The following is a 24,873-nucleotide window of genomic DNA, read 5'->3' as shown; positions in this document are numbered from 1 at the left end:
GTGCAAGGTGTGTTGAGTCGGCGAGTTGTTGCCCTCATAATGTTTTTCAATGTCAGAGCATAAGCTGGTTTCTGGGTAGGACTTACACTCAACTTAGAGCCAGATCAGCGATTGGAGTAACAGTAAACTATTGAATCTAGTATGAGTAAGCGGGGGAGCTGGAGAGTGGGTCTTGTTTTAACAAAGTATATGTCTTGCTGATACATACTGGGTAGTATCATGATATAAGCGCAGGCTGATCTTCATAAATATGTAGATTCACCCTGTGTTCACCCATTCAGCGAGCAATAAAATCCATCCCTTTCAGTTGGAGATTCCTGCTACGCACGGTAAGAATAAGTGGCCACTAAATATTGGCACCCGACATTCAGATTGAAAGCCTCATAAAGCCTGATAATAAAGCCTGATAATAAAGCCTGATAATAAAGCCTGATAATAAAGTCTGATAATAAAGCCTGATAATAAAGCCTGATAATAAAGCCTGATAATAAAGCCTGATAATAAAGCCTGATAATAAAGCCTGATGATAAAGTCTGATAATAACACAGACCTGAAAAACCAGACTATCAACTTCTCTAGTGTTGTCAACACGGCCCAAAGATAATTATAAATGCCGGTCATTTCGCGTTAGGTACGTTTTTACGTTGCTACAGCGAAGTGTAACAGAAGATCTAGACATACCTATCTTACTTATACTATCTCGAGTCCTTCTTTTTCACCAGAATACCAGCTTACCTACTCCGATTTGGGTTATATGTCAGTTAACCCGGTCAGCCGTCCAGTTGGCTCTAATTCTAAGTGGCAGTCAATCCTACTCAATAAAATATGGCGGTTATTACAGCCCTACAATTTAATCCGAAGAAACTTCTTCAGAAACCAAATAAAATCTTTAATCTAATTTGAGATTAATGTCATATAATTATGTATTGTCGCGAAGTAACCGGTTGAATCGCTAATTGGAGACAAGGCCGCGTATTGAATTGGTCCTAAAATAATATCTCAGGTAAAATAGTAGGACGTCTGGCGTCTAACCTAACATTTCGATTATAAACGTCCCAACTTACAAATCTACTATATAACATCACGCCTTATGTCCCGACTTGCAACTATGACCTAGATACACGGAATCGGGGATCACAACTCTCCGTGTAGGGTATCTAATCTGCAGCTCTAGCCGTTAAAGTTATAGAAAAGAACACGTATTCTTGGGTTGAGTAACAGTTGATGTGAGGTCACGTGACCGATCACGTGACCGAGCCAGTGCAGTGACCTGTACAGGAAGCTAAGTGAGTGCTCCAAGAGAGATGGGGCCAGGTAGTTGATGTTCAGTCATACTGTTAGAACATTAAACATTATGTTCTCCAGAAGGAACAGATACCATATTTAGTGTTAGAGAGAGAGCTGGGTTTTAAAGAGCTTTAGATCGGCCAGGGTACAGTGCGGGGATCAATTTCCTTCTTTTAGAGACTACCTGTCATGATGTTATGATCTTTGGGTACACGTGCGGGTGTGGAAAAGTGGAAAATTGTATTGAATTTCATTAAAACAGTTGCAAATTCAGATCTCTATAATGGTCTGGAAGCTGTCCGAAAAGTAGATTGCAACACTGCTGCAGCCTGCACATTAATCATAACCATGTCTTCAAAAAAATAATCCCCACCCGATTATTAACCACTCCTTTATCCAGCAATTTGATTATTAACTCCCGAGAATTGCAAATTAGATGGAAAGCTCTTACAGGAAGCAATGATATCTTGAGATTATTGGGTGGTGGACGGTGGTTTGCCCACCGTTCAAGAACACGTATTTTACAAAACTTGACCTTAGATCCGGATAGTGAATATAATGTGCACACTGCACGTTGATATAAAAGACGGGGGCGTCAGTAAATGTTTTTAAAGTCGCAGCGAGAAAGTGCGTGTCAACAAAAAGGACCTGTACAATTTATAAGCTGTGAGTGTGAGCAAATTTATCTTATTGAGTTGTTGCGAACACAAATAAACAGGTCTAGACAAAAAAACATAAACAAACAGACAAACCTTAGCATCTGAAGTAAGGACCGGAGGTTGGTACTGGTAACTACCACTGGCACTGGACGTATCTCTGATAGAGCTGTAGTACGTGCTGCCTTCTTGTGATAACTTAACTATCGCCTGCGGGAATTTGTAGAGTTTAAAATAAAAAGTTCAGAAAAGAGTTTAGAGTTCAGAAAAGAGTCAAGAGTTTAGAGTTTAGAAAAGAATTTAAAATTCTTTGCATTTTTACTTGGGTGGTTCAGGAATTTAACTGCAGAGTACAGCTTTCTCGTGAGTCATTGTTGAAATCATAAGGATTCCAGGACTATTTAGCTCAAGGACTTTATAGTTTTATATAGCTAAACTTAGCTATAAAGTTTTTTAGCTAAATAACAATTCTTGTTAGAATTTTACATATTTTGTAGGGCTTAGACTTTGTAATCTGTCAGCGAATGTTAAATACCCGTTTATGTGATATTTTTAGGAGGAGACTTAGAAAGGAGTCAAAGCAGGTACCCAGACCAATGACAAAACAATGCTTTATTCACGAGCCTTGCAAGCAGAGGGTTCCTGCTCTATTGTGGCAAGCAAACCCGTTGTTAACTCCCCGTATTCCAAGGGTTAAAACAAAGGACATTAAGCCATTAAAAAAACTCAGGACATTATCCTCGGTTAAATCGACGCCACGACCTGGTGAGAGCTGGGGCTTTGGTTTTATTTCTAGAACGATCACTACATTTGCGCTACGCATTGAGGAGCAGAGAATTCTTGAAATGAACGTTTTGATTTTTCTTCCAACTTGTTTCTCGCTCTGCTCATTCCTCTGCACTCACAACATAATATGAACCAGTGACTGCTGCCCGGACAGCAAAACAACCAGTGACTCGCACAGTGTACCATTAGTTTAGCATATTTAGATTTGTATCCCGCCCAGAGTTAAAACTCAATTCTCAGAACAGCGGATACTTAGTGTTAGGAAGATGCTTACTGACAGGGAGCCCCTTTGTGTACGTCATATTATTATGTTGTGTTAGATTTGTGCCTCGCCCTCTGTCCGAAACCAAAACCATCCAGCTCTTAAATTGTGCTTGTGAGCAAGCAGCTTTAACAGTTTTAACTCCTTGCTTTTTTATTTTGTAACGAGGTCTGATCGTCATCTTCTTACAGCGTTCGATGTCTGTGTGAAGGTAAAATGGTGACATCCTCTGGATCAGGCAGAGGTCGAGTGTTATCGGGATTACTTGTGTAGTGTTTGTACAGCAGAAGTCCCATTAGTATTGCTGTACAACTACTACATTTTTTATTTTGTATGGGAAATTACCGAGATCGTGAGATGGGGATTTCTCAAACCTTGTCCCATAAGACTCTACTAAATGCTAGCTGTCACGTTGAACATAGCCTCCATTTGGAGGAAGAGCTGATGCTTCAAAAGTTCAAACCGAACAAACTTGAGCTCGCTTTTAGTGTCATTACTGAATTTAGTTCAACTTGATACTCGGGGCACAAATCATGGATCTTTAAAGTTAAAACCAAATTAAACTGAAAATACTCTTTTAACTACATATTCCGTTAGCTACATAGTCCGCCTACCGATATTCCAACTGTATCAATATAATATTTAAATCTTACTATATATAAAGCGAGACGATCAGTGGCGTAACGTTGCCTGTTGGCGCCCCCCTGCCGAAAAAAGCGCCCCCTGTTGGCGCCCCCTCCCCTTTTGGTGCCCCTCCCTAAAATTGAACAAATTAGGTGATTTTAGAGAATAAGCCGGTAAAATCTCTAAAAAAGTGTGTATCTAGAGCAAAACGGGCAGTTTTGCTAGTACTTTAGTTAAGTTTTCGAAATTGTCCCACATTCAAACGACGATTTGGCGCCCCCCTAAGACGGCGCCCCCCTGCACAGCGGGGTCAGCAGGGCCTTTCATTACGCCACTGGAGACGATATATATATATATTAATAGATTAGATAAAATGTACGCAGCCATTCTTTTCGTTTGATTATTACTCAGTATATTTTAGTTTTGTACCGTTTTAAGTCACATAGTTTTGTACGTCTTCCTAAGACTTGTTTTCCTTTCCTAGTTTGTAAGTTATTTTAAAGATTTGTGAATATTCCAGTTGCTTTTAGAACAATTTTATCTCAGATAACGATGTTTAATAAAATGATGCAAAGACTTATTTCGAAGATCTAATCAACACCGACTTTTAATGTGTAGGAGTACAGCTACAAAATATATATATATCTGTGCCATTTTACTGACACCACGGCATCGACTTTAACGCAACTTTCTGCAAAAACCGTAAAAGATATACAACTGAAACTTTTTTGGCTGGGTCAAATGCTTTAATATCCTCCAAATCAGCATGAAAAAATAAAAAATTGGCCGAGGAATAATGATTTTAGAGCCGAAAATTTGGACCCCCAAGTGGTGTCAAAAACGCCAATTAAATAGGTAATAATTATTTCAGTATCTTGAGTCTTGACACCGTTTAGGGCTATATTTCACGGGTTCCTTTCACGCAGGCATGCACGGTCGCAAAGCTACCATATACAAAAAAACCTTCCATCTTATATTGCGTTGTCTGAGAACTTGTTTTATTCGTGAACTTTACTAGTTCTTATATATTATTAAGAATTGTGGCGTCCACGAACTAAAACACAATGTACAGCAGCTGATGATGGTGTACAGGGAGACAAGAGATATCGATTAATTTACAGATGAAATGTCATAATCCATTGTCAAATTATCTGCTAGTACTGAATCACTTTCATGATCAACTCGTGCCATAGTGGTAGCATTCTGAACTTCTGAAACAGTACACCATGAACTCGTTTCTCGATTAGTACCATTCATGCATTTAAATTTTTAGAATGTTTCCTTGTGTTCCAAGTATTGCTTTTTAGCTCGTAACACTAGAGGTGAATTATAGTATACCTAAAACATCTTTCCTTGTGCTCTCGTAGGTAGGTACTGTAGTAGGTAGGTACTGATGTATCTATTTTTAGCTGTCCATCTCAACCTATTTCCTGTTGTGCATTGCCACCCCTCAGCTCTGGTTAGAGAGCACAAAACAATCGGTCTTGGCAAGTCCTTAGCGTATTATCTCCGTCACAACGGGTAATCTGTCATTATCCCCGGTCCCCCCCCCCCCCCCCCCCCCCCCATGACCTGTCCCTGGCCACGAACTATACAGATCACCTCCATTGTGTTCTCTCTCACGTTGTGTTTATCTCACTTGTTTCGTGTCTCACTTGTTCTCACTTGTTCTCACTTGTTTCGTGTCTGAGAATCGTAGTAACCATTTGTGTGAGTGAGCATTGATTCAGGGTCCTGCTGACATTAAACTCTCTTTATAATGAGTTCTAAAACTATTTAAAACTAAAACTGTTCATTAATTGTCTTAGCGAATTCTCAGTCTGATCAGCTTTCTGGGATAATAGACGATTATCCAACTGTAGCCTACCCCTAGCAACGGGTTTTAGGGCTTTAATCTTTTATTTTATTGTGTTGTTTTTCTAGCTTGGGGCTTTACTTTGTGTTGACCTTCGAATATCTACTGTTCAAGTTGTTTGATTGAAGAATATGTCAAGTACTTATCATTGGTGACAACTGACTAGTGACTAATGACTATTGCTGCAAAATCAATTTTTGATATGTCCTGCATCCGTACTTGACTTAGTTGAGCTGAAAAAGTACTTTCAGCAATCAGCAACTTAAATTACTAATTCGAGAAACTGACTGCCCCGATCTTCTGTCTTTCGGAGATTCTGGTTAAATAATTCTGAATCATATGTGTACTGATTAAATTATCTTGGTCGAAACCTTATCATCATCTTGAAACGAAATTTAAGTTTTTCACCGCAACCTAACTTCAGAACAAAAGATAGTGTTTCGGAAGAATCCAGCGCCGTCCCAGTAATTGTACAAAAAATAAGAAAGAGTTCAGATTAACATTTTTAGTTGAAACATATTTTTTGACACATATGACAGTGGTTCAGGGTTCTGGGATTTAATTGGTAAATGCTTGAAGCCGATTGGTTAATCGCTGTCACATGTCAGAAAAAATTAATCTCACCTCCCCACCAATACGCAGATCTATAGTATGCGGCGTTGTTTTTGCGATTGTTAAAATATTACTAAAATTGTTAAAATATTACTATAGGTATGTACTATCATATATCATTAGTAGTTGAACAAATGATAAGAGTTTGTAGGGCGTGATTTGATGTTGGACGTCATGTCGTAAGTTCTGTATTCTATAAACTTGGACATATAGTAACTACCTATATTCTAAGTTGCAGTCAAAAAGATGCGTTCATATAAGAAAACCCCGTCGAAATGAAATTTAGTGCTTATCATTGGCTGTCCAGTTCTGCTCTTTTCTTAAAGAATTTGTTACGAAATTTGACGAGCAGCCTGCTCCATGTAATAATGATTAACCTTCTGGCGGGCTTCTCACAAAAAGCTCTTCTATGACCGGCTTTAACAATAGAGCATCAGAAGAGAGTTAGAGATTTGATGTTGGACGTCATGTCGTAAGTTCTGTATTCTATAAACTAGACGAGTTGCAGACGAAAAGATGCGTTCATATAAGAAAACCCCGTCGAAATGAAATTTAGTGCTTATCATTGGCTGTCCAGTTCTGCTCTTTTCTTAAAGAATTTGTTACGAAATTTGACGAGCAGCCTGCTCCATGTAATAATGATTAACCTTCTGGCGGGCTTCTCACAAAAAGCTCTTCTATGACCGGCTTTAACAATAGAGCATCAGAAGAGAGTTAGAGATTTGATGTTGGACGTCATGTCGTAAGTTCTGTATTCTATAAACTAGACGAGTTGCAGACGAAAAGATGCGTTCATTTAAGAAAACCCCCGTCGAAATGAAATTTAGTGCTCATCATTGGCTGTCCAGTTCTGCTCTTTTCTTAAAGAATTTGTTACGAAATTTGACGAGCAGACTGCTTAGACAATGTGCGTTAGCCTTGAAGTTCCACCTAACTAAAGAGTTAAGACGTTTAAAACAAGTTATGTGAAAGCTTCAGAAACAAATAACCTGTCGTATCAATTATATGTTTCCAGACCCCCGCCAGTGCCAGCCAATATCTATATTGTCTGCTTCCTTTCTCTATTTATCGTTGTCTATTTATCTTTTATCAATGTCCTGAAATCGTTTTTCTGTTTCCATGATTAACCTTCTGGCGGGCTTCTCACAAAAAGCTCTTCTATGAGGCATCATGTAGCCTCCAGGCTCGACAAACCCCGACAAACCCCGACATATCCCGTTTGTCGGGGTTTGTCGAGGGGTTTTGCCTCGGGCCCACCGGCTACATGAGGCCTTATTGTATAGTGTTTTTCCACGTAAAGCTTGAAGGCCTCCAAACCAAAAACCCCGACAAACCCCGACGTGTCGAGATATGTCGTATCATGTCGGGCCCACCGGCTACAGTACATGATGCCTTCTATGACCGGCTTCAACAATAGAACATCAGAAGAGAGTTAGTTTAATGTTTATTACGTACGTCGTACAATGTCCCCAAAGCGAGGATTGTAATCCAGGCACCACTCACAAACACCCGACCAGGCACCGACCAGGGTCCTTGTTCAGCATGATATTAGCATTATAACAAAGCGCATTTTGTAAAGAATAAGACATTTCTAGCCGGAAAAGAAAGAAGGAGGTCGAATCATCTGCTTTGACATCTGCTTTAATGGTGAAAGTTGGTCTTTACAGCAACGCCACTATCAATTATTTATGATATTGAGAGCTGTGAAGTCTAATTGTGAGTGTTGTTTGTTTGTTGTTGTTGTTTGTAGACCTTTGTTCGCAGGAGGCAGTGGAGGTAGTTTAAAGGTTTCGTTGGTCGCTGAGTTATTTTGTTCTTTGGTTGTGGTTTGCTTCGAGGGAACTTCACGACGTGTGTTACCAGTTACTTTATTTTACGATTCTTCCCTAAATGGTGCCCAGGTCTCCAGGTCACTTTTTGCCCCAATTGTGTCCAAATTGTGTCCCAGGAATTTCAGTTTTGTGCCCCAACTATGCCCCAACTACAACTGTGCATAGCTAGATTACGAAGTTGCCTTTTATCTCTCTTAACTTTTCATCAACATTGAATACCTGATCTCAGTATCTCAGTGAAAATCAATAATTAAGTACTTATTTCAACCCTATTTGGGCAATCCTGCCTCTCGATTTCTAAAATATTTAATCTATATAATCACTACTACAGCTAATGTAATCGTATCATGACATTACTTGAAATACTATTCGGAGGACTCTGCTTTTTGTGGTGGACTCCTCTTTCAACAGCAACAGGTATGTTAAATAATGTTGTGTTATATAAACATTCATAAACTTTCATAATGTCAACTTTATGATACGGACTTTTAGAAATTATATGAAATGATCCAATAAATTATCATGAGCCGGTATCTTGTTTGATGAGTGACATAATGTACAATGTAATCTTCTGACTTACAAGTTGTGATCAGTCAAAATTATAATTGTTATCTATAGGGTCCCCTCTCCCGGCGTGGCCAGAAGATTTTAAGTGGTTCATGTCGAATTCCGCAAGAAGGGGATATAATGATGACCAATGTGTCTGGTTAAGAGAAAGTGCACCTGACAGTTGGGAAGACAACTACTTGTGCTGGAACCAGAACAACGGGGAAAAACTGTTGACATGGACGAATAGTAAGTTGCTGTATGTTTTATTATTTATATTTACCTTCTGTTGAAATGCTTTAGGTTGAAGCCCATCACTATGATATAATTAATGACGCTGCATTAAATGTGGACTATGTAATTACTACTCTTATTGCTGCTGAGTTAATGAGACAACATAGGATTTTAGACAATTTAAAACCTTAAATAATATATAATACCTATTAAATAAAATATATTATATCATGCATATTATCTGAAAACTAAACATATCTTGATATTTTAATTAAAATTAAGCTCGACTTTATTCTAAACATACCAACTGGCAACTATGTGAACATGACATGAACAAACCTTTCAAATAAGACGAAAGAACAACCCGGGGCCTGAGACAGAAAACACTGCATCCCGGTTAATGAAGCAAGGTTAGATAAATGGAAAGACAACTGGCTCTGCATGCCCAAAGATTCTCCATACGGATTTAAGTGGAGTGCAAAGGGCAAAATAAACAGGCAAGGAGTGCATACAGATATATGACAGTGCACAGAGCAATGTCTATGACTGGCAAGACAACTATCTTTGTGCATATAAAGGTGACAAAACACAAAGATAAATGACTTCTTTATCTTAGTACTGATTTCAGATTAACACTATTAGTTGTCACGTATGTGGTTAAGTTGAGATTTTGAGTGGTAAGATCTTGGATAAAATGCGAGGTAAAACGTTAGAAAAATACCCGAACTCTGTTATACTAGGCCAAATGTTTCAAGTTATCAATAAGTGTCTTGATAGGGCATGGTTTTTAAAACTTTTATTTATTTAAAGATGGCTAGAAGTTAGTTATTAGTATTCACTTCATTTGACTTCAGATGAAAGTTAACTTTAGTTTTGGTTACCACTAACTAGAAATGAAGTTTGAAATGAAGTATTGGTATAATCGTCTTAATACTAATAGAACTTCATTTCTAGAACTTCTATAACTTACATATTTTCAATATTGCAGTCCCATGTGATGGTGGATTCTACCTATCATCTGAAGGCCAAGGTTGTAAACCCTGTAGAAAAGGAACATATAGTAGCGGAGGTTATAGCGGTGATTCCTTCAAAACAGATTGTCGCCCATGTCCTAACGGTAAAACTGTAGCAGCAGGGGAAGGCACGGAACAGTCTGATTGTTTGGGTATGAAACTTTTGATGTTAAGATGATCGAAAGTTGAAAAGAATGTGTAACACAATGTTTGTGGTCTCCCCCTATATTATAATAACTCATTCTTTCAGCTTGTACCGCTGGAAAGTACATGACTGACAGTGAATGTCAACAATGCGGAGCTAACAGTTACAGCAACGACGGAGCAGTTGGAATTGACTCTTGTACTGGATGTCCCGATAGCAAAACATCGCCAGCTGGTTCTACATCAGAGGATGCTTGCACATATGGTACCAAAAAACTTAATCGAAACCTGTTCTCTGTTACGAGATAGATATATTAATGTTACCCCAAGTTTGTTCTGAAACAACAAAGATTTCGGGGATTCGAGATATAAAACGCGCAAATACTTTCAGTTTCCTGTACTGCTGGAGACTACATGACTACCAGTGGATGTGTAAAATGTGGAGCAGACAAAACATCAAAAGATGGGTCTAAATCAGAGGCTGATTGCACATACGGTAATAGAAAAATTTAATCGAAACCTGTTCTCTGTTACGCGATAGATATATTCATGTTTACCTCAAGTTTGTTCTATTGAACCAAAATATTCGGGGATTCGAAATATTATTTGTACGCACAAATTCTTTCAGTTCCCTGTACTGCTGGATACTACATGACTGACAATGGATGTCAACAATGCGGAGACAATCAGTACAGTGGTGCCGAAGCTGCTTCTTGTACTGATTGTCCAGAAGATAAAATATCAGCGGCTGGGTCTACATCAGAAGATGACTGCAGATACGGTAAAAAACATTTTGATAAAATAGAATTCCTTTCAAGTTTGAAATTTCCTTGAACATTGTAACTGAAGATCGTATTTTATTTTAGCACAAATTTTATAACAAGAAGATTACAAATTCGCCTGTTTTTACTCGCGTTAAGTCGCTTAAAATGCTTGTAACGTAATATCAGTTTTACTAGATCCAGTAAATACTGCTAATATTCATTACAACAAATATTATGTAAACTAAAGCTTAAACCAAAAATATTCAAGACATACTTTCAGCTCCCTGTACGGCTGGAAAATACATGACTGACAGTGGATGTGAACAATGTCCCTACTACAAAACATCAGTAGCTGGGTCTAAATCTGTTGATCACTGCGAATACGGTAAATATGACGATTACTTCGATAATAGCTTAATAGGGTATTAAACCTCGCTCTAATTGGTTCAATTATAAGTTCAAAGTAGAGGTCAGAATGTGTAAACTGTAAAAGTAAGATTAACATTAGCGAGTGTCGTGGAGTTAAGGAAATACTCATTGGATAATTGTTCAGATTTAATTGAAATCAGAAAACAACAAACTGTTAAATTTCAGAAGTAACACTGGACTGCAAACCTGCCTCCCAAAAAGTAGGAAGACCAGCCACACTCACAGCGGAACTCAACAAAGCAACAACCTGGGACACGATAACCTGGAAGGTGGGAAAACTCAATCACGTGACCTGCAATAGTGACTGTGAGGAAGTGGATCTGAAGTTACTACACCAGACAGAGAAGGTAACGGGAAGCAGGAATGTTTGACTACACTGTGGAGATGGAGAAGAAGGGGTCTACAGTGACCTGCTCTCAGAAACTCTCTATTTTCAGTGAGTGAACACCCTTTTTTGAGTTTAAGTAGATCTCTGGATACAAGTGGGGAGGTGAACCATATTTGTTTTCTGACGCGGCACAGGAACTTACGAGTCAGCTTCTAGTACAATGTACAATGTACAATGTACAATGTACAATGTACAATGTACAATGTATTAACTAATCAAAGCCTAAGTGCATTGTCATTTGTCACGTGTAAGACAAATGTGATTCGCCTCCCCACCAGAATCCACACCTATATTATAGAATCTAAGATTTAAAAATTCCTGGCTAAAGACCTCAAAATACTAGGGACGTATTTTGGGGTCGGCAGTCGCTTTTAATTTTAGTTTTTTATCTTCCCACATATTATATTTATTCTGGATAATTATTATAGAATTGTAGGATTTTAACAGTAAACAATTTTTAAATTAAAACATTTGCACAGGAATTTGTGATATATGACGAAGTACATTTTAGAACTCCGTGAATATCTAGAAATATCTAGAAATATCTAGAAATATCTAGAAATATCTAGAAATATCTAGAAATATCTAGAAATTTGTATGGCCAAACTATTATGTATTATATAACGCGTCCTTTTTAAGTACCTTAAATAGATTAGAACGCTGATAATAATATGTATAATATTTTCTAACAAATAACATCTAATATTTAAAACACTTCAATGCACAGACGGGAACTCTGCATCACACGATCATGAGTTCGCAGTATGACAGGTAACAGGTATAGTCAAAACGCCACTATAATAATAATATGTGCATACTAGGGAGGATCGAAGTGTGTATTTCTAACACGTCATGACAGTGATTAACCAATCAGCATCCAACATTAACTAATCAAAACCCAGAATCACAGTCATGTGTCACAGCACGTCCATTCCACCCCACATGTAATACTCACAACATACCATTCACACAATATGTAACCACACTCCTCCTCCTCCTCCTTCTCTCACAAGATGGTGGTTCTGGTAGCACACAATACACACAATGATCAGGAAACATCGCCGCCCTACACATACACACACTGCACCAGCACCACACACATACCGCCTCCCCTCCCTCAATGTAGTAAAGGAAGTGGACACGTTTCTCGGTCCCTTGTTGACCACATTCCCCGCATTCTTCCCCTGCTAGTACCACACACCCGGCCCTGGCACAGTCTCTACCCCTTACACCACCACTGCCTTTAATATGTACTGCCTAATAAGGGCACGGTACATGACGTCACATCACGTGTCATGACGTCACATCACGTGGGACGACCACATTCCCCGTATTCTTCCCCTGCCACACACCCTGACCTGGCACAGTCTCTACCCCCTACACCACCCCGCTCTCTCTCTGACAACACAACTAAGTCTCACTTTTCAGTTACACACATGACACACACCTGATGTACAGTAGTCAGGGGCCTGCGTGCGAGTGTGGTCATGTTGTTGAGATGATGATGGGGTGCCCAATGTTGAGATTGAGTCGGAAGGGTCCAGCAGGGGCGTGGAATGTGATCTTAGTTGAGGGTGTATGAGCTGGTGGTATGTGGGGGGCTTTATGGGAATGTTAGTGGAGAATATAGCGGTAGATTAATTACACTTTATCTGTGGAAATCCAGCGTCTGATTTTACTCTTTACCTCACCACTTGCACTAGTTACGGGCTCTGTAGATATTAATCAAATATTTTATAATGTGACAGATTCAAGAGAGCATTTCGATGATTTTGTGCCGGCCAGTTGGTCAAAATAGGTTCAAGAGAGAGAAAGAGAGAGAGGCAGAGAGAGAGAGCGAGGAAGCTTCAAACAGAATTTATAGTATTCAGTTTAAGAGTTTCAACATAATCTTTGATATAAGACACACCCCACATGTACTTAAAGATATATAGTGCTGTGACTGTAACGTGGTTACGAATATAAATCATTGTCATTTTAGCTATTTAACAGAATGATCGATCACCACAATAATCATAATACATGAACTTGGGAAGTAGTTTATATGAGGCACAAATTTCGTAATAACTGCAATATAATATAAGGTAAATGTTCAATCAAACCCCAATTATCTCCGTCAACTCAACAGTATAATGCGAAGCTATTTACCGTGGTCATTCCCCTTATTTCCCCTAAATCTGTAGTATATCAAGGTTTTACTGTATTCATAAAAGTTACATGCAATGTCCAATGAGCTCATACCGATAACCGGGGTAATATTTTGTGGTCTGACGTCGGCTTCAACTTTATCATGGCCAGTCACCAGTCACCAGTCACCACATGATATTAGCAAATAAATTCATTTATTATTTTACATTATATTACAATGCGAGCTACTAGAGAGTTATAGTAAATAGTAAATACCTCTTCCTTTCTTTATTCTACCATGAAATATGGGTCGAAGCATTTTAATGGCTGGTGCCGGGGTTGTATGGCTACTGGCTAGTATAGGGGCGATTTAACCTCTTAGTTAAACAAAGAAACAATTTAGTAACACTTACTGAGCAGGAGGCTTTTAGAGATTTGATAGAAAGGATTGCGGAGGAGCCGAGAACAGTGCTGGTTGTGTTGCTCACCTGAAGATTACAGGTTAGCAATTAATTAACAGTTAATTATCAGTTAATTAGCAAGTAATTAGCAAGTAATTAGCAAGTAATTAGCAGTTAATTAGCAATTAATAGAGTTATTAAGATGCAGTTTCCTCGATATATATCAGATATTATGGTCATATCAGATGTTTATAATTTGCAGGTTTTTCGTGATGATCACCAACATTGCCAAATAAAAAGTTAATTTTAAATACCTGCAGTTGAAGTGCTTCAAAAATATTAATTCTTACAGTAGCTGTTACAGTAGCTGTTACAGTAGCTGTTACAGTAGCTATTACAGTAGCTGTTACAGTAGCTGTTATGTCAGTAGCTGTTACAGTAGCTGTTACAGTAGCTGTTACCGTAGCTGTTACAGTAGCTGTTACAGTAGCTGTTACAGTAGCTGTTACAGTAGCTGTTACAGTAGCTGTTACAGTAGCTGTTACAGTAGCTGTTACAGTAGCTGTTACAGTAGCTGTTACAGTAGCTGTTACAGTAGCTGTTACAGTAGCTGTTACAGTAGCTGTTACAGTAGCTGTTACAGTAGCTGTTACAGTAGCTGTTACAGTAGCTGTTACAGTAGCTGTTACAGTAGCTGTTACAGTAGCTGTTACAGTAGCTGTTACAGTAGCTGTTACAGTAGCTGTTACAGTAGCTGTTACAGTAGCTGTTACAGTAGCTGTTACAGTAGCTGTTACAGTAGCTGTTACAGTAGCTGTTACAGTAGCTGTTACAGTAGCTGTTACAGTAGCTGTTACAGTAGCTGTTACAGTAGCTGTTACAGTAGCTGTTACAGTAGCTGTTACAGTAGCTGTTACAGTAGCTGTTACAGTAGCTGTTACAGTAGCTGTTACAGTAGCTGTTACAGTAGCTGTTACAGTAGCTGTTACAGTAGCTGTTACAGTAGCTGTTACAGTAGCTGTTACAGTAGCTGTTACAGTAGCTGTTACAGTAGCTGTTACAGTAGCTGTTACAGTAACTGTTACAGTAGCTGTTACAGTAGCTGTTACAGTAACTGTTACAGTAGCTGTTACAGTAGCTGTTACAGTAGCTGTTACATACCTCTTTCAGGTTCTTTAAAGGATCCGGAGCTGGATTAGCGAAAACACTGTCGTAGAACTGGGAATCCCATTGCGGATAATATCTCTGCTTCATAATCTACGTTCTACGTTTAAATATTATAAAAAGTGACATTTTTAAAGAACATTAAACGGACATATTGTGACCAATTTAATTTTTAGATTCAATCTGGTGATATCTAAGTATCTTACAGAAATTTCTTTCAAGCAATAAGATTACTTGAGTTTATACGTCATTTTTTCCATTTATCGGTACAACTTTTTTTAAAATTAAACGAATTTTTTACATATTCAATTATAGAAACAAAATCATAAAATACATCTCATCAAAACATTAAACTCTATCAATTTTGTGATTAAAAATGGTTTTATCCAGATCAAATGAATTTGATATACTATTGTTATGACATGCAGATTTGACAATTCAGGAATTATCAACAGTTAACAGTATTTGATTCTTAACACCAGTTTATCTTCCCGCCACAAAATTCTCATAAAAGCAAAATGACGATCAATGCAATTTCTAAAGTATTACCAAAACATACAAAACATCCATCTCAATTTAATGGCATTATTGATAAACAATTAAAACTACACCAAATAATTATGCAATTTCTAGGTTATAAGACTAAGTATGTACCTATTTCTACAATACTATTATTACTAAGAATTCCATTTCATACAACTATTACACCTGCAAAATATACTCGTGAACCACGAACAAAAAAAAACAAAAAATCGACCTTAAACTATGTCATAAAAAGTCTTGAACAGCTCTCAAAATTTACCAAATTCCTATCCTAAAGTATCGAGACACGAATTAGCATGGAAGTTTCTATACGACAAATCATGATCCTGTGTGAAGACCAGGCCACACAGCGGACACCCGGGTTCCAGATTAGTAGGCAGTGTTTCGTACCCTCTGTAGGGTGTATCTACAGGGGTGGTCTGAGTCCGTACCGGGGAGGAGACCGCTCTATTGTAAGATCCGGGGTTCAGATCTTGTCGGGCGGAGGGATTGCTTGCGGAGGTTGATGGATGAGGTGAGATGAGGGTAAAGGGTTCAAAGTCATCACTGAGAAACCTTTCTGTGGGGTTGGGAGGACTGTTGTGTCTTATTGGAGTTGATGCATTACGGAAAGCAAGTGGAGGGACAGGTCTTTGTTCTATATTCATGGCGTCTATCATCAGTTTGCTAGCCTGACTTATCACCTCTGACAGTTCAACATCACCTGTATTTACAGGTGTTTCTGGTGTATCACAGTCACTTACTGTGGGTCTGGGATCAGTTTCTATTTGAACAGCATTTTGCTCCTCAAAGAGAGCCGCAGGAGGGTTTGAATCCGCGGACAGAAGGTCACAGTGGGATGAAGAGGGGGTCTGGTAACTTTCATCAGTCGACTCATCAGATACTTCAGCGTGAGTTTCTCTAGCTGAGCTTGCATCAGTCGTTCTGTTTTGTGGCGCAAACTTGTGGAGAAGACCAGGATACTTCTTAAAAGGATTGGCTTGTTCCTCTGCTTTAGTGGTCCTCTTTTTGTAGACTTCAAGACTATTGGGCCTCCAACTACCACCGTCAGCATCCACGTCATCATCGGAGTCATCTAGTCGGGCTGTTTTGTCTTGGTGACCAATAAGTCTTGGCTGGTCTACTTCATTCTCGGAAGAAATCAGACTTTCATCTGTATCTTCGATTACACGAGTTACACTTTCATGGGCATCTACAATGTCTTCTTCAGGTTCATTAATGAGTGAGTATTCTGGGTCCCCATATTTCTTCAAAACACTCATCAACGTAGTCTGCATCCTGAAATTAAGAAAGACACGTTAATTTTACGTTGTTACATGTAAATCAAAATAAAGGTCATAAAGATGATAAGAAATGTCATATCGCTCTTTAGTTTTACGTATAAGGGCGTATAACTAACCGGAATAGGTCATTTTCAGTATCTTTAGCACAGTCAAGGGCGGAAGTAACTCGGCCCAGTAGCCGGCTTAGCTCAACGTCATCCATGTTGGATACGACCAGAAGTGATCAAGTTGTTTGGCAACCCATCATGTGAACCATTTTCTACTAAAAATGGGTCTTTGTTATCTCTGATGGGTACTCAGGTACTGTGAAACAAGTTATAATTGGAAAGTCTACTTTAATTGCTGATTGGACTATGAAGATATATCTTCACCTAATAATGATTTGCTGCATCCTTCTGTGGTTTCTTATATAACTGACACAAATATTTCTTGATAAATTGCTGCATAAAATTTAACTTTATTCATTATTTCATTTCAAGACTAACGACAGGATATGAGAAAAACAAGTTTCATCGAATGTAAAGCACGAATTTAAATAATTGGAACAGGCACATAATAATATCATGTTAATAATATCTCAATACTGAAATCAGTTTATATGCGTGATTTTCCCGTTGAAAAATGTTGACACGCTTCAACCCTGATGTTGATTTAACTATTTAAAATGTTTTGGTAGCATCAACTGAATATTTAAAGTTTGTACCGAATGAAATTAAGCTGTGAAAATACAAAGCTAATTTGAAATTCCGTAATTTTGTTCATAAACTTTACATAGTGTTCACTTAACAGTTCATTTTAACTGTCCAAAAGATTGAAATTTCAAATTACAGACCAGTATCACTATCGACAAATCAAAATATAAACTGGATTGAGTAAAATACTCACACTTATTCAATTATATCACAGTAAAGAATGTAGGGAATGTAGTCGTTTTGATTGAAATAAGTTCGTCTGGTCCAAAATTGTTCACTCCACTGAAACTCACTAATTATTAAAAGAGTAAGCTTTACATAGTTACATGTCAAAGGAATCACTATGAACATGATAATGTAACATACACCCAACTAGTCACAATGTGAACCTAGCAATCATAGTTACTCTGCATTGTATATTATATAATATGTTATATAATAAGAAAAATTATTACAGCACAACTTCCAGCAATAATCAATCTGTTTAAACAAATAGGGAAATGATTAAAACATTAAAAACAATAAAAAACTGTTAAGAATAGGTATCATTATAATATAATAGAAATAACAAATTACTGGGGTTACATATTAATCACGTGACACACGGTTACACGTGACACGTGCTTACACGTGACACACGCTTACACGTGGTGGGATTTACTTTCACACGAGGGCAGTAAACAAGAACATCATGCCTTTAAACAAATACAATTAGATTCACACAGTTACCCAAGCCATACAAACAATTTATGCTTCTGATTTTCAAACTTTTGTACAGTATGAAAATCTGACTTAAGTTCAAGATGATCGATGTAAGTCATAACAATATCCTCACTCAAATTAAATTTGTCCACAATTAAATCTGATATAATGATGGTCTCCACTCTAATACATATTACTTATGTTTATTACACTTAATTCTCTAAGCTTTGTAGGGTCGCACAACATGTTGCAAGATCATAATATACAAAATAATGAAATTTAATACATGATATTATCGTTAACTTTTAGCCCCTCTGCAGTCTGCATCATTAATGAGACCCATATCATAGTTCTTGAAGTCTAAAGATCTAGAACCTATAAATTATAAACACATTAGCTTTTATGTCAACAAAGCTGAATTCAGGTCAAAACATCACGAACAAAATCAAAAATCAGCTACAGTGCAGAACTATAGAATGTAAGCTTTTATTTAACCCAAGATGAACTCCATTCCAAAAACTCATACAATATCGCACGGAATTTCAGTGTCACCCTCTAAAGATTCTCTAATACACTGACTGTTCAAAGAAACACAATCTATCTCCTCAGATTCATTGTCATTCAACGGTAATGCCACTTCTACCTTGGAATCATCAATACTCTCACTTTCATCAGATGTGCCCGTATTATCCTCTTCAGCTCCCCCCTCTGGGCTCTCTGTGGTATGTTCTGCTTTTATCTCGGCTGATCCTTCCACTTTTGGTTCGGTCATCCTGTTTGACCTGACAATGAAAGTGCCCTTTGGAGCCATCTTGAAGTAAGGAAGGCCCGGGTGTTTATTAATGTAGTGTTTTAGCAGATCATTTTGGTCGTCTGAAGTAAAGTCGCATTGGGTACATTTTTCGTTGTCACCGATGGCTTTCAATTGCCTTACATGCATTCTCATATGGTTCTCAAGGGAGCGTTTGCACGTGCCAGCATAGCTACAAACCTTGCATTGGTGAGCTGCCATGTCGAGTTGACTTCCCCTCAAATACGGTAAAGCGCTGATGTTATTCAAGATGTTGGTAGCATACGTCATGGTTGGCACCCCTCCCATATTGTTGAAAAAGTTCCTTGCAACAGACGTGTTCAGCTCATCCGAGTCTTTATGTTCCAGTCTCCGATGAGTACGAACTTCGTGGAGGTACCGAAATGATTTGGTACAGTACGGGCACTGGTACACCCTGCACTGAGCTCTCTTCAGATGCTTTGCTAGCCCAGCTTTTGATGCAAGAGTCGATTTACAGTGGGGACATTGAAAGAAACCCGGTGGTTTGGATTCCTTGGAGGCTAACCCTTGGAGACGATTGTTATCACACTTGGTGGAGCTGGCATGTTGAGTCAGCGCAGCTTTAGTTGCAAACGAATAGTTACAGAGGTCACAGATGAATTGCGCTTGAATGATTGAGTCTTCTTCTAGTTTAGCCGCCTTGTTGGGGCTAAGCGATGTATTTTCTTCAATAGCACGTTTTTTGCACATGGTTCGGCTGAGATGCCTTTTCAGTCCGTACTCTGTTGCAAATGAATGGTCACACAGCTTACAATTGAAGTTCTTCTCAAGACAGACACCAAGTCTTATGTGCCTACTGAGGTTTCTCTGATTTTTGAAGTGAGTGAAACAGATGGTGCACGAAAAATTGTTTCCATCAGATCTGGATAAAGGGTTTATACCTGTCAGTTTTCTCAGGTCCTCGTCAAAATTTGCTTTGTTTAGAATTTCTGAGATCTCTGAGATAGCGTCAGTCAATATGTCCTCCGAATTCATTGTCCCGTTAACATCAGTACCTTCGCTCTCATTTGCATCACTGGGTGTTTTAGTTCTGCTGGAGTCTCCTTCAATGTCTTGATCATCAGCCTCATCTGATTGGTTCTCCCCGTCCTGATTTGCACTTGAGCTCTCGTTCAGAGGGGGCAATTCCTCCAAACTGCGCTGTACTTTGTCTATGTACTTTTGTAGTGTCTCCATGTCGGAGGACTTCTCTATTTTGTCCAGCAGAACATCTTCGTATTCAGATATCCTGCTAAAAGGATCATGTCAAAGTCTTAAACTATACATCCATTTACAAATATATAATATAGAATTTGTATTACAGAGTAAAAGTTGTCAGCTAGCATTTCACGGGCTGGCAATTAACCCAATTGAATACAAAAATGGTAAATGTTTGAATATTAAACATTTCTTGTCTTGTATATTAATTATAATACGTCATTATGTATCTCACTCCTGATTTCTCATTTCACTAATTAAGTTCAGTATTTCAGTATTTATAAATACCTGGTATCTACAGTTCCTGGTTCACATGATGAAATATCTGCGCCAGATTGGTTTGTTTTGTCCAGGAATGTCTCTGAAACGTACTAGTTAAATTACCAATTACCAATAATTACCAATATTAAAACAATTTAATTACCAATTGTAGAAACTGATACTTGGCAGATAATCAAATTCAAATTAACACAATTTAGTATATGTATCTATAACAATAACATAATTATGCCAAATAATTAGAAACCTGTAGAATCCAAGGGAGAAGACATTCCAGTTGTGACTTCTAACAACGGGGAGAAATCTTTCACTGAACAAGATAAATTATTTTTAAACTTTCCAAAACCAATCGACGCTTTAAGCATTACAAAACCGTGAATAGATGATCATAAAATTGTTCAAATATGTAATATTAAAATACATAATCGGGATCATGAATGTTAAACTCAAAATTTTTCGTTCAGACTTTTGTGATCTAAGGTACAACAGAATTTGAACCCACCAACATTAAGAATTCTGACAGCAGAATTGAGAAGGAAGAGCAGAAAGTCTGAATCTGATTTGTCGGTGAATTTACATTCCTCTTTGCATTCCTTGTATAATACAGCCACCATGGGATTGACTGGACTCTCAAACAACGTACACATGCCTACGACTAATATTAGAAAGTTATTTTCATTTCTTATGAACTGCTCATCTTACCAAGAGCAATCTTCATAATTATTAAATTATTGGACAGAAATGTGCTCAATAAGTGTTATTAAATAAAGTCGCAGCTGTATTGAAAATAATTTTGAAATGTTGAGTCCGAAAGGCTGGACTGAGATTATAATATCAAGGGGATTACAACGACTGAAGTAATAAACTGAAATGAGTGATACAGTAATAATAATTATTATTTTATAATTATTAAATTGAGATAGTACATTCAACATTGAATTGATTTATAGCAATTAATTAATATAACTGTGGGATCATTGAATAGACATGGTCGACACAATGCATTTTAAGGGAATTTATAAAAAACCAAGAATTTTCAAGATAGGTGTCGAAAATGTCAAATATTGCAATATGTAAACAAAGTCATTTTATAAAATTTTACGAAATGTTTGACATTTTCTGGATCACCCTTACCCCAAACAGCATATTTTAAAAATTATCTTCAATTCTCTTATCTATAATATTAGCTTAATTCAATTAAACTTTATCATGATGATCATAAAAATCTTTATTGATACTTACTATTCACTGACTAATTATGTAATTATCGCACAGAAACAACAAGCACATCGCATCTAGCAGCATAACACATTCAGTGTTACCACATCACAAACAACATTAACAACACAGCCATACAAAAGTCAGCAAAACCCCACACGCATACAAAACAAGATACTACTTCCAGACACGTGACTAAGTATATTAAATATTATAAAACGTCTCAAATAGCTCGACTTAACAATTAGAAGGTTAGAAAGGTTAGAAGATTTTTCCATTAAATCTAGTGCCTAGAAACATTACACTAATTCAAGTAGCATTTGAACTCAATCTTGCTCGTTTAAACTTATGAACGTTCATATGCCCTGCTACATGCCTATGTGACGCGCCCACGAAGTCACAAAATTTACACTGTAATCTTGCATCCTCTGGTGAGCCCTTTTTACCGGATAACTTCTTCTTCAACGACAAATTAGCCTTCTTTTTCGGTGATGTGCTGTTTGTAGCCAGTTTTAGCAATGAAGGCATGGCACCTGAGGCCGGAGATGTCTTCTTGTTCAGTTTAAGGGATACTGGAGATCTCTTTTTGGGAGAACTTTTCTTTTGTGGAACTTTTTCTTCTTCAACTAGTTTGGAGGAATTCTCCTTTTGTGAGACTGTTTCTTCTTTGGCTGGCTTATTTGCTTGCAGGGATTCACTTGGTAAGGCTCCATTCTCTTTGGCATCTGAATCTGATTCATTAACAGCTGATGCTTCTTTGGCACAATCATGAAATTCAAACTTATCGTCAGGAATGCCGAAAGTGTCACAGGTTTCACAATCGTGCACATCTTCGCCACTGTTAGCGACCTCTGCTTTGTGGAATCGGATGTGTGTCGTCTGGCCGCCTTTGTGAGTGGTAGAGAACTTACACTGGTATACTGGACAGTATAAGCGTTGTTTACCTTCCTTGATGGGACCCAAATTTGGTTCATTGAAATGTTCCAAGAACAACTGTTTGTTGTAGTCTTCAATTTCATCGACCGACAAGAGTAAATTGTGCTCTTTTGTAAGATGACTTTGAACAAAGATACTTTGTGAAGCTGTAAACTCACAAAACTTGCAACGTCTCCTGCAACGGAACTTTCTCTTATGAACATTGTATGTTTTTTCTGTTGACAAAACTGACTTACAGAATGTGCACTCAAATGCAGGGCGAGAGGCATCATCGCTCCACTTTGCTGGTAAACTCACGGATAACTTGGTATCGTTTGATTCGTAATCTTTGAAGTCCACAGTTCCACAGACTTTTGATAGTTTAACATGTCTGTTTAAGTTACCAATGCTTACAAAACCCTTACCACAATCAGGGCAGAGGAGATTGCCACTGAAGCTTGAGCTTGTTATCTTGATTGAATCATCATCGGACTCATCGCTACTGTCACTTTCAGATTCACTGCTTTCTTTTCCGTTAGTTGTGGTTGAGTTTGGCTGGCTGTTCAACAATGACAATTTTCTCTTTTTGCCCAAATGAAAATCACACGAGTTTTTAGACAAGTGACGCTGAAGTCCTTGTTTGAAGGAAAATGTAGCCGCACATTTTGGACAGGTATGATGTGGTTTATTTGGAGAAGAAGCGTGAATATTTGATGGTTTACTGTAATTAGCAAAGTGATCAGAAATAGCTGATTCTGTTATGGGAGGTTGGGTAGGTGATTTGTGAGGGGATGTCAAAGAGGCGAGAGATATTTCATCATCGCTTGTGCAATGCCCGTTTTGGTCTGTTTTTATATCATGAAGCGTGTTAATAGTTGATGTAGGTTTAGTAGGGGATAAAAACCCGTTGGACTTCTTCTCCAATCTGAAAAATATGGTTTGTATAACTACCCTTTACTAGATTTTGGGCCTAATCCAATCTTCTAGTGCACATTCTGAAATTTAAATTGTTAAATACTTACTCTTGTAATTGACTTGCTCCGTTTTCCAATGTACCAGTTGATCCCAGAGCATCCTGGAGGATTGGGGAGAATTCTTTCACTGAAAATAATTCTCAGTAAACAAAATTCACTTCACAACCTTTTTGAACTTTATATACTTATAATATAACAAGCAATGAATCATTCCTAACATTAAAATAAAATGTGACATGTATATTTTGATTGTCTTCGATCAGAGCTGCTCCATCAATAATACTGATAAAATGGTTAGGTCAAGTAGTTACAAACCTATAGAAAAGATGTGCATTGAGGAGTTGAGAAGAAATATCAGGAAGTCTGTATTGGATTTGTCAGCATATTTCAAGTTTTCCTTACATTCTTCGAACAGCGACATTATGAGAGGCGAAACGGGAATACTTATGATGGAAGACATGATTCCTGATCTGACTACAAAATAAAAGAAGATTATTTTTGAGTTGTATAATATCATGGTCATTTGTTATGAAATTTAAAAACATCAGGATTGAACATCGATGAAACAATAGTGGAACAGCTAATAAAACAAATTCTTGTCAAAAACAAAATTATAAATTCAAATAAATACAATAGCTTTATTTATAGTTGATTTATTCTGAATTTTAAAGATTAAAAAACATTGCTGGTTCAGGCATCCTTCGTTGACATGAAATTTCCCCAAAATAATTTACAAAAATGTCATTCTTTAAAGTGAAATTATCACGCAGATAACATTTTATTTATCACAGTAGCAAAGAAGAGACAGTGTAACAGTAAACAGTTCTGTTTGCTGGACTTTTCACAAATAAGATATATTATTTTGATTTCGTTTCTTCTTTGTATCTTACAGTTAACAGAAACCTATATCATCCTCAGATGTGATATTTATCTTCTTCAAAACCTTTACGTGCTTTCTTTATTTCATCATTTGATATCAAAAGTTCTTTAGCTCGTCCAAATTTTTTGGTATCATGCCTGATCAAATGTAGAATATCTTCCACAGTTATCTTTCCTTTCTTCCCCATATTCAAGGCACTGAAATGAGGTCCAGTTTATTTTACTGTGGAGCAAA

At 37.6% G+C, this 24,873-nt stretch overlaps 7 protein-coding genes across 8 annotated transcripts in view; 2 read left to right on the top strand and 5 right to left on the bottom strand.

The window, feature by feature from the left end:
• LOC134825138 (mucin-7-like) overlaps positions 1–15,294 on the bottom strand; it is a 23,343-nt gene extending 8,049 nt beyond the window's left edge. Inside the window, exons 1-3 of the mRNA XM_063837279.1 lie at positions 15,122–15,294; positions 13,973–14,047; positions 2,040–2,153 (exon numbers count right to left, since the gene is read on the bottom strand). Coding sequence (XP_063693349.1) covers positions 2,040–2,153; positions 13,973–14,047; positions 15,122–15,214 — 282 coding nt within the window. The 5' untranslated portion in view covers positions 15,215–15,294. The remainder of the gene's footprint in view (positions 1–2,039; positions 2,154–13,972; positions 14,048–15,121) is intronic.
• Positions 1–24,873, top strand: part of LOC134824966 (muskelin-like) — a 472,587-nt gene that overhangs the window by 92,961 nt on the left and 354,753 nt on the right. The gene's annotated exons all lie outside the window — the stretch shown is intronic.
• Positions 9,505–11,450, top strand: LOC134825383 (furin-like protease 2). Its single transcript, XM_063837560.1, has 7 exons — positions 9,505–9,514; positions 9,683–9,859; positions 9,958–10,116; positions 10,243–10,347; positions 10,480–10,632; positions 10,896–11,000; positions 11,210–11,450. Exons 1-7 carry the CDS (start codon positions 9,505–9,507, stop codon positions 11,413–11,415), a joined length of 915 nt encoding a protein of 304 aa, XP_063693630.1. The 3' UTR covers positions 11,416–11,450.
• On the bottom strand, positions 15,368–17,221 carry LOC134824914 (uncharacterized). Its single transcript, XM_063836922.1, has 2 exons — positions 17,067–17,221; positions 15,368–16,945 (listed from the first exon to the last, which is right to left on the bottom strand). The coding sequence occupies exons 1-2, from the start codon at positions 17,150–17,152 to the stop codon at positions 15,934–15,936; spliced, it is 1,098 nt and encodes a 365-aa protein (XP_063692992.1). The 5' UTR covers positions 17,153–17,221; the 3' UTR covers positions 15,368–15,933.
• Positions 17,444–21,339, bottom strand: LOC134824913 (zinc finger protein 423-like). Of its 2 annotated transcripts, none has more exons than XM_063836921.1 (4): positions 21,155–21,339; positions 20,900–20,962; positions 20,662–20,734; positions 17,444–20,404 (listed from the first exon to the last, which is right to left on the bottom strand). In XM_063836921.1, exons 1-4 carry the CDS (start codon positions 21,297–21,299, stop codon positions 18,865–18,867), a joined length of 1,821 nt encoding a protein of 606 aa, XP_063692991.1. In that variant the 5' UTR covers positions 21,300–21,339; the 3' UTR covers positions 17,444–18,864. The 2 variants fall into 2 exon arrangements, with proteins under 2 accessions (XP_063692991.1, XP_063692990.1); XM_063836920.1 differs by having other exon boundaries at positions 17,445–20,407.
• LOC134824912 (uncharacterized) lies at positions 21,525–24,238 on the bottom strand. Its single transcript, XM_063836919.1, has 3 exons — positions 24,075–24,238; positions 23,808–23,886; positions 21,525–23,710 (listed from the first exon to the last, which is right to left on the bottom strand). Exons 1-3 carry the CDS (start codon positions 24,217–24,219, stop codon positions 22,180–22,182), a joined length of 1,755 nt encoding a protein of 584 aa, XP_063692989.1. The 5' UTR covers positions 24,220–24,238; the 3' UTR covers positions 21,525–22,179.
• Positions 24,375–24,873, bottom strand: part of LOC134825224 (transcription initiation factor TFIID subunit 13-like) — a 90,497-nt gene continuing 89,998 nt past the window's right edge. Inside the window, exon 4 of the mRNA XM_063837375.1 lies at positions 24,375–24,836. Coding sequence (XP_063693445.1) covers positions 24,674–24,836 — 163 coding nt within the window. The 3' untranslated portion in view covers positions 24,375–24,673. The remainder of the gene's footprint in view (positions 24,837–24,873) is intronic.

This window comes from Bolinopsis microptera, chromosome 13 (genome assembly GCF_026151205.1).
Source record: "Bolinopsis microptera isolate Bmic1 chromosome 13, MBARI_Bmic_1.0, whole genome shotgun sequence".
Lineage (NCBI taxonomy): Eukaryota > Metazoa > Ctenophora > Tentaculata > Lobata > Bolinopsidae > Bolinopsis > Bolinopsis microptera.
The sequence above is the reverse complement of the archived record's forward strand: the minus strand, read 5'-3'. Positions and strand labels throughout refer to the sequence as shown.

What these genes read in the sequence shown, in the direction of transcription:
- LOC134825383 (XM_063837560.1), top strand. An exon ending in AGAGGATGCTTGCACATATG is followed by an intron (nt 10,117 to 10,242) that starts GTACCAAAAAAC and finishes AAATACTTTCAG; the next exon opens with TTTCCTGTACTGCTGGAGAC. An exon ending in AGAAGATGACTGCAGATACG is followed by an intron (nt 10,633 to 10,895) that starts GTAAAAAACATT and finishes ACATACTTTCAG; the next exon opens with CTCCCTGTACGGCTGGAAAA.
- LOC134824914 (XM_063836922.1), bottom strand. Translation starts at nt 17,152, where the DNA reads ATGGATGACGTTGAGCTAAGCCGGCTACTGGGCCGAGTTACTTCCGCC. An exon ending in ACTGAAAATGACCTATTCCG is followed by an intron (nt 16,946 to 17,066) that starts GTTAGTTATACG and finishes TCTTAATTTCAG; the next exon opens with GATGCAGACTACGTTGATGA.
- LOC134824913 (XM_063836920.1), bottom strand. Translation starts at nt 21,299, where the DNA reads ATGTGTACGTTGTTTGAGAGTCCAGTCAATCCCATGGTGGCTGTATTA. An exon ending in TGTCAGAATTCTTAATGTTG is followed by an intron (nt 20,963 to 21,154) that starts GTGGGTTCAAAT and finishes TATCTTGTTCAG; the next exon opens with TGAAAGATTTCTCCCCGTTG. An exon ending in CCAGGAACTGTAGATACCAG is followed by an intron (nt 20,408 to 20,661) that starts GTATTTATAAAT and finishes TGATCCTTTTAG; the next exon opens with CAGGATATCTGAATACGAAG.
- LOC134824912 (XM_063836919.1), bottom strand. Translation starts at nt 24,219, where the DNA reads ATGTCTTCCATCATAAGTATTCCCGTTTCGCCTCTCATAATGTCGCTG. An exon ending in AATGCACATCTTTTCTATAG is followed by an intron (nt 23,887 to 24,074) that starts GTTTGTAACTAC and finishes AATTATTTTCAG; the next exon opens with TGAAAGAATTCTCCCCAATC. An exon ending in GGAGCAAGTCAATTACAAGA is followed by an intron (nt 23,711 to 23,807) that starts GTAAGTATTTAA and finishes CATATTTTTCAG; the next exon opens with ATTGGAGAAGAAGTCCAACG.